This window comes from Cynoglossus semilaevis, chromosome 14 (assembly GCF_000523025.1).
Source record: "Cynoglossus semilaevis isolate Cse_v1.0 chromosome 14, Cse_v1.0, whole genome shotgun sequence".
Classification (NCBI taxonomy): domain Eukaryota; kingdom Metazoa; phylum Chordata; class Actinopteri; order Pleuronectiformes; family Cynoglossidae; genus Cynoglossus; species Cynoglossus semilaevis.
Genome location: NC_024320.1, coordinates 11584385 through 11593454, shown reverse-complemented (window position 1 = coordinate 11593454; position 9070 = coordinate 11584385). Strand labels below are relative to the sequence as shown.

At 38.8% G+C, this 9070-nt stretch overlaps 1 protein-coding gene across 1 annotated transcript in view; it reads right to left on the bottom strand.

Annotated features, from left to right (window-relative positions):
- LOC103389607 (collagen alpha-1(XVIII) chain-like) overlaps nucleotides 1-8643 on the bottom strand; it is a 38989-nt gene extending 30346 nt beyond the window's left edge. Inside the window, exon 1 of the mRNA XM_025062118.1 lies at nucleotides 8323-8643. Within this exon, the coding sequence (XP_024917886.1) occupies nucleotides 8323-8422 (100 nt within the window). The 5' untranslated portion in view covers nucleotides 8423-8643. The remainder of the gene's footprint in view (nucleotides 1-8322) is intronic.
- Between the last annotated feature and the right edge of the window lie 427 nt (nucleotides 8644-9070).

Sequence of the window (9070 nt, the reverse complement as noted above, 5' to 3'; positions counted from 1 at the left end):
TTCACTACTCGGGGGCAAGTACGGTTCATAACCCCAGTGATGCACCCAAAAACCCACCAAAGCTGCCACTGTACTGAGGAACAAAAGCAAAATCAGTGTAAAAGCCATAAGTGGTAGCAGTTGGGAATAATGAGATTCCAAGCTCCCTGCTAGAAACACCAGGCACAGAATATGAGGCAGATCTGTACAGATGAGATTTTCAAAAACACTTTTCCTCCAGTAGGATGTCATAAATCAGAAGCTAAAAGGAAATATAAATAGCCTTTAGGCAACATGTTAATTACTTAGACTCTCCACCTCAATATTTTACATTTATGTCACTTGTCATCATTAAATCCACTCCTTCCAGCGATTCGTACTATGATGAAGAGGACAGATGTAAATTTTCTAAGTTTACAACCTCAGTTTCACCAACAGTATTTTTGAACTTAAAAAGGAACCTTACGTACCATACCAAGTCTGCTACTATGAGCTGATCCCGACCATTCCTTCACTTGTCATTTCTACTAATTTAGATTATTTTTGGGGGGTACTGATATCCTTAATGAAGCATTACTGCCACCTAGTGGATCTATTTACATGTAAACATTTTTTCAGCTTATATAAAAAAAGAGAAAGAATTTTAAAAAGTTCACTGTTTTTCAAACTGAATTCCACTACACCCTGATTTTCAGCAAACATCTGAGCAAACAAAATGTGGAAAGTCAGACGACCAACTGTCAATTAAAAAAAAACTTTAAAAGTAACTTTCCACTTGTGCTTCTCTAACACGTTTAGCAGTGGATATTCACTGTTGGTAAACATTTCCACCCTATTAAGTGTTAACTACGAACACCAGTTCCTGTGGTCCACAGGGCGGACATTAGTTGGTGCTCCTCGGTTTGATCTATTGATAGTCCTTGTGTTAAGAGTTTGAAGGTTCCCCTTCTGTTTGTGGGTTTTTGAATCAGGAGATACTCCTTTGGGGTTTCCTCAAACTGACCATAGATGTGAAGGAGTGTAAATGGACGTATGTCTCAATATGTGGTCCTGTGATGGACTGGAGAACTGTCCATATTCTCTCCCAGCATCCTTTTCCTCTTCTGACTCTTTGTGAAAGCCTTTGTCAAAGGCAGTTTTATGCCAATGTATCCTCATCCCATGAACAACCTTATTTAACGTTAAAAGTAAAGTTCACTCTTCGAACCTTCTCATCAGGGTAAATCTGCAGACTCTGCAAACGTTGACCAGCAAAAAACGTGAGGCTCGGGGCCTTGAGCTCCGTGTTTCGTGACACTGGTTGATTTGCAGCGGTAACAAGTCGATGAATCAGCCTAGAGAGGTTCATGTCCTCTGTTCTTGGCAGCCAACTAATGCCCCTGGTGTATGATGTGGGCGTTGAGGCTGTGTTAGGCCTACCCAGTTCAAATGATTCACAGACTGCTCATTACTCTTCATGTCATTCTCACATCTTTTTCAGTTCTAAGATGAAGCTTATTTGTTTTAATGCTGGCCACTGGGCTTGGGTGGAGGACACTCATCGTCATGGACACTTTTTTTTTAAAGAGAAGTTTGGTTGTGGTTTATACAGAGCTGCTTTTTACCATTTCACCAACAGCTAAAATAGTATCATATAAAAACACAAAATTACAACCTGTGAACAATATCTGGGTGAAGAGAATCTTTGTTATTAACTTTGCAATGACCAAGTATCAAGTTTAAACCTGACATTGACTTTGATTTTCAATGTGACAGCGGTGTGACGTGTGTTTAAGTCTATTGAACTGTCACAGTGAAGACTCAGACTGAGTGAGCAGGGATTAAATGTGTGGCTTAAGGGCACATTAAAAGACTAAAAGACAAAGAAAGTTGGAAACATGAGTTGGAGATCATTGACTCACAGGAGGCACAGATCCAGGCTGGAGCTTTTTTTTTTTTTTTTAAAAAAAAAACAAGATAATTTCATCTGAAACCTTGCTGAGTGCTAAAAGTGGCAGGTAGATGGGACAAAACAAACGGCAGCCTTATCTACTCTGCAGCTGAGAAAACACGTCCTGTCACAGTGACGGAGTGGGCTTTTAGGCAGGCAGCACATCAGATATAGACCAAACAGAAAGGTGGAAGATGGGAAGCAAAACATCCTGTCATCCCTCAGCACCAGTGCCCCCCTCCTACCCCACCTCTCTTCCTCTCTCTCTTTGACGCACACATTCACACACACACACACACACACACACACACCTCTAGCCCACTTCTGCTGTAAGCATCAAACAGCTGACAGCAGGTATAGAAAACACCCTCAGTCACCTTAATGAGGCTTTCTTTAAACTCTCATTGTGTCTGTGTGTGTCGATGTGTGTGCAGCTGTAAAGAGCTTTTCATTTGTTACTGTCTGAAGATGAAAGATGTGATTAAAAGATTAAAAGGAAGTTAAATGTGGTGGAAAACTTTCCACTGGGCTTTGAAGACAATACAACGGGTAAGAAGTTGAAGAATACACGCTCAAAATGATGTTAATTAATATTGTTATCTAACTAAAGGTGATGCCAAGAAATAGCTAAATACAGCAAGAAAATGACAATAAGTAGTAGAGGAAAACTGAGTCGCCTTAAGAAATCTTGACGTTAGGCTGGAAACAGCTCAGAATAAACATAAAACTGGATGAAAAGCTAAAAAAATAAACTGCCCAGGAATAGACATAAGTTTGACTTAAGAGCTAGTTTAACTGGCTTAAACAGAAACAGGAACAAATGAAAATGCCAGAGGTTAGCAACGATGTGTAATGCATTACAAATGTTTTTCTTCTTAATGTAACTAGTCCTGTCCTGACAGGTTAAGCCAAATAATACAAGTGAAACATTAAATGAGTGCAAACAGCAGGAGAAACAGTGACTCCAAATAAATCAAGGCCGTGTGTATGTTAAAAGCCAAGATAAGACAAGATGAAGATAAGAGCCGAGAGCCTCTACACTCACTTCAGCACGTTTGATATTTTTGAGTACTTCAGAAGCACAGGAGATGAAGTACGGTGTAGTCAACTTATACTTGGATGTATGTACCAGCTGTTATCACATAATCATCATCAAAGTCACTGATCCAGACATGCTTCTCAGCCAACAACCCAAACAGCAACTCCCAGTTGTGGCTTATCTCCAGCATACAGTGTAATTAATGTTTGGGTTGTGAGTAAAACCACATGAGTGATGTTTCATAAACCACCACAGTGACTTATGCTGATAATTCCCTTTGTTTTCATTAAAACAAAGCCTTTCTTTCTTCCAGACTGATTCAAATCTAACAGAGATTCAGACTCGATCATTAAGTTAAAACTGTTTCGGGTGATGTTGCCAGGAAGTACTGTCTGTAAATAATAATTATTAAAACATCTTTAAACCATCACTGTTGAATAAGTGATATAAATATTAAATATCATGACGCCAAATACAACAATTGAAGGTTTAAACAGCTTTAAAAAATATATTATTTACATTCATACAGGGCATCATATCAAGCCAGAAATATATATACACATGAAATAAATTACAAAATATTTGTTAGAGGGAAAAGTCTATAAAACAAAGAAAAACGCATTAGTTACAACAAAAAATAAATAAATATCAAAGCTACCAAAACTTACAGCTAGCCCAAAATAAAAGGGATACAAATCAAATAACCCAGAGGATGTGAAAGAAGAGATACCAATAACATAAAAAACTTAAAAATACTTCATAATATTAATAATCAGGCAGAACCAACTATCAACCCTAGTAATAAATAACAATAAGAGCGAGAGGTTAGCCTTAGTTAGGATACTGTAGCTGTGCTTAGCTTACCCTTGATATTAGCAGATCCAATGTATATTAAAACATGCAGTATATTAATGTACATTTTAAAAAACTGACTCCTAACATGACCTGCAGCTAAAATAGAAATCAGGAATTAACAGTTCAAAATAGCAGCAAACTTTACCATAAAAAGGGGGGAAATATCTGGATGGTATGAGTTAGCTTCCTGTTCTGACAGGCTGAAGCAGCTGTACAGTCAGGAAATAAAATTCAGGGGAAAAAAAGGTAAAATAAAGAGCACAAAAAACTGCCTGAGCTGTAATTACTACAGGAGATGCCCCTATATTTTGTTTGGTACGTGTAATAAATGTATATAACATAAAATCATATATTACAGGCAGGGGGTTGTTTGATCGCCCAGGGTAAAACATTTGCCCCCGGCATTGTTGTATAAACTCAGGAAGTGGTTACATGCTACAAAAACACAAAGGCAGTAAATCTGACAGGTGGTACCTGTATGTCTGACACTCACTCAGACCCCAGACTCTATCTCTGTTATCAGAACAGGAAATGGCTAAAACGTGTCAGAAAATTAAAATAAATATATAGCCTATCATATAGCCAAATCCTGAGTCGGCAACTAAATGTTGCTGAAAGTCAGCAAACTGTTTCAGACAACTACAAGCCAAACTGCTGTTCTTATACAAAGACAGTGCGGAATAACACAATAAAATGAGCTAAAATAGCTCAATGTTAGCAATAAATCAACACATAGCACCAATTTTCAACAAAGTCAGAGCAATGTAACAAAATGAGCTGCTAACTAAGCACAAGGATACTGTTATGAGTAAAACGGACAACAAAATGAAGTATTACTCCATAGTACAGAAAGCACTTTGAAAAACCAAGTACTATACAAGTAGACAACCAACCCTACAGTCAAACAGCTTTGGATAAACCTTTTCCAGGCCTTGCAGATTAACCACCAGCTCCTGGTACCATGTGATGTTTCTGCAGGTTTCTACAGGTGGACATTTGGATTTGAAACTTGTAATTATCCATTTTTTGTTAATGAAACCGACTCCAGTCAAATGAACACACATACAGCGAACAATCCTAAATAGTTGTGTGAAGGTGTGGGAGAGATTCTGCATAAACAGTGATATGTCTGTACACGTGTGTGTAGACATGATTGAATGTCAGTATGGTGGTGTTGGTGGGGGTGGTGTGTGTGTCTGTGTGTGGATCACAGCCAGGTAAAATTAGGTGATGAAGTGAAGTGTGTGTTTTTGTGGGAGGGAATGACGAGCCCCGAAGAGGGGAAAATTTGAGCACACCACTAATCCTTGCCCTTAAAACACACACACATGCATGCATTCATGCGTGCACGCACCCACACCCACAAGAAATACATAAGACAATACCATAGGAGTGAAAATATTCTATAGTCCAGGAACACTGACTCATTTTTTTCCTTAGTTTAGACTACAGAAAATACATTGATGATGTTTACAAAGTAAATAATAATAATAAGTATTATTATTCATAATTATAAAATTATTATTGTCAATTGATGGTTACAAAGTAAAAGAAGTATAAGTTCAGTTATCCATTGATTGACTTCAACTACTCTATTCTCAGCATTCGTGGTGCAAAGGTGAGGGACGTCCTGGACAGCTCACCAGTCCATTTCAAGGCCACAAATAAAGACAAACAACCCGACAACAGGAGAAGAAATCCTTACAGAAAAACATCAGTTCATAGTGTCAACAACTGCAATGAGAAGATTCATCAAGAAGTTTAACGTAGATCGTCAGGGTTACGAAAGTTTCACAGGCTTACAATTAATGATGAGCATCTGTGATTGAGTCCAGTTTGGTACAGAAGTGTCAAAAGAGGGAGTCCTTTATTATAGTCCTGCACAAACATAAACAGACCAAGACTTTCAAGACCAAGGGAAAGTCCAAATCTCCTTAAAAAACACTTCCAAGATCAGACTGGATCTGTTAGGATCAACCTGGAGAAAGTCTTTTTAAGTCAAACTACAAGTTTTAGGCCAAAGTTGATTATGTTTGAAAAGAAAGGATGGGAAAGATGTTGAACCCAAAGAACACCATCCCCACAAGGCTAAACAGAAACAGTTAATTGCTCTTAAGATTTCAACTGATTTTCCTGTACTGTTATCATCAAAGCTGCAGAAAGCTAGTGAAGCTGACAGCTGGTTTAAAATGTCTTGCTCTATAATATAAACATGTGTCCTTAGCTGTAGCTGTACATAGTTTTTTGGTTTTATTGTGTTGTCACTGGGTGAGTCCTGGGGCCCAGTGTCTGCACCCATACACAACAAAACCTGCAGAAAGAAAAGAAACCCGACCCACCGTCAGCGCACAACTTCACAGAAGGACTGACACCGAAGACAAGAACTCAAATTTCTTTTATTCATACGTGACTTCACCTCAGTGTGAAAAGAACAGGTTGCAGCAAGATGGACTGATTACAGGAGGCTATATCTGTGCTTCAGGAGAACTTTTCCAAACCAAACAAAGTCTCAGTGGAGTACAGTACAGTGCAGCAGGTGATGTGAGTTCCTTCATAATTCCCCATAGACAAGTCCAGACATCCAGTCAACCACAGGCTCATTCCAGCCTCACTAAGCTGTGCCGTGTCAGCAAAAAAACCAACTCATTATTCTGAAAAATTCAGCCGCAAAATGTCAAAATTTACATTTCATGTCAAACATTTGGGTTGTTTTTGCCCCCTTAAAAGTAAAGTATGGGGGCGAGTTCTGGAAGAATGCTCTTGGGGTGTTGCACAGTGGCTAAAGTGGCTCTCGCTTATAGCAAGAAAAGTTTGATCCTCATCCTTTTTGGTGTTTGCATGTCAGCCCATATGTGTGTGGGTTTTCTAATTCAGTTTCCTTCCACAGTTCAAACACATAGAGGATTAGGTTCACTGTATACTGTGAGCCCTAATCATAACATAAATGATCTGTAGGTGTGAATGTTAGTGAATAAGACAGGGGGTCCTCGACTTACGTCAGAGTTCCGTTCCTACGGTGCAACGTAAGTCGATTTGACCCATGTCACTCACCTACCCTGACACATCATAATCTAGGACATAAAACATATCAGAGGAGTCTGATTTAGCTCAATCCAATGTACGGTGCATAACTGCCATTCTTATAATGGGAAATGGCAACATAACCACAAAATAGGTTGAGGACATCATAAACCGTGGACCTCCTGTATGTGGCTCTTTAACGGATTGGCAAACTGTCCAGGCTATAACCTGTCGTCACCTGATGACTAGGAACAGAAGAAAATAATGATACATTTGTTGTGGGTCATACAAATAATAGGCCATGTTCTTTAGCACAGGCACTGCCTGATAGTTTTCCTTTCACTTTTAAGTCATTTGGACAATAAAGCCCCTAGGTGGCAGTAAAGCAAGTTCAAAGTTGTAGGGCTGTTAAACCACAATGAAGAAGAAGCATTGTTGGGGCTGTTTGGGACATTTGATAAAATGATTAAGTTCCAAAACACACATCAACCTACATGTGTTGTAAAACACTATTATGGCTTGAAGATAAAATGTGCATTTGGAGTAAAGTTTGAAACTTGTAGTTTATGCTTTAATAAATGGTATTTCATAGTTTAAAAGTATAAAGGATGGTGTATTTTACATTTTTAAAAGTTGGAACTTTTCACTACATTTAACCAACCAGCCATAACCACAATGGTCCCATAATTGATAAATCAATGGTTCTTCTTATTTTCCCCTTAATTTATTAGTGATTATGCCATTGTAGATGTGCAAGGAACTTCTCACCAGGGAAATTACCAACAGGGACAAAAAGATCTACAAAATTACACTCATGCAAATCAGAGGAGGGACAGAGGAAATGTTGGGGGGCTGAGAGGGGCAGGGTCCGGGTTAACCTTACTAAAAGATGCCCCAGAAGAGTCATGAAAATGTTTAACATAATTTATGAGAATATGAATATTTTGATAAGGAGCAGAACAGAACAGGACAGGAAACGCATTATTTTCGTTGCAAAACACAACCGTGCAGTTGCATGAAACCGGGTTAGCAACTCCAGCACTGATGCTTAAATGTCAGAATAACATTTCTAAGATAACTTAATACTAACATAGAAAAAAAATAGTATTTCAATAATCAGGATGAGTTAATCACAGTAAAGTAGTGCAGATGACGACTTGGACAGCAAGAAAATTGGAAATGCAAACAAAGGCTACTGAAATGACAAGAAGGCAGGGAACAGAGGGGGAGAAAAAACAACAAACCAAAAAAAAAAAACACATGCTGTTGTATTGTGTAAAACTGTTTCATATTAAGGCGTAATGTAACACCTGGGTCCTCTCACTGTTGGAGGTGTACAGCCCTACAGTGCTAGTGGTAGTTTTATAAGCAAGGGGCTGAAAATGTTTGCGACTTTTAGAGAAGTTTTTGCATTATTTCAGTCATCTCTAAACCCCCTCCACATTACTTTCTTTTCTTCACAGATCATAAAATATATATTAAAATTTCATTTATTTACCTCTTTGCTGTGATTTGATGTTTGGGATCAGCAGCAGCAGCAGCAGGATGGAGGTGCAGCTCCACGAGCTCAGTGTCCACCACCTGTCGCGTCCACGCATCCTGACTGAAGAAGTTTCTTTTACGATATTTTGGTAACTGGGAGAAGTGTAGGTGGAATCCTGTCCGACGTTTAAAGCAGGAGTTTCATGGCCAGCAGTTCATGCACTGAGGGAAACCCGTGCTCACCGGCCGCCTGTCCACCTGCGTGACGGATTGTCTGCGTTCAGACGCACGGCAGACTGTGAGGAGTGGAGCGTTGTTAAGTTAGAGACTGGTGGCAAACGTTAGTTCCCGGAATTTGGCTTTTCAAAATTAAAGCACGACGAGTCACGGGTTTTCTAAACTGAAAACTGGATTAGTCAAAAGATACTACAGCACTACATAATCCAACACGTTGAGAAAAGGATTAGGAGTAATACTTTGAATTCAGTTTAAATTTCTAAAATATTTAATAAAAAGGTTTAGGAGTTCTACCTGTGAAACTTTCCCCAAAAATGTTACGTTGCTAAGACGCTATTCCTGCTAATATTCTTTTGTTCAAAAGTGTAATTTGGTTGTAACAGGAAGATATATCTACACAATTGACTCTTCTGGGGATTTTATGGAGAAGTCTAAAGTGTAACCAGTGCAGTGAGTTACATCTGCATGGATATGTTTTCTATGTAGATTTGAGTCTCTGCTCAGACACGTTGGCCACACTGACACCT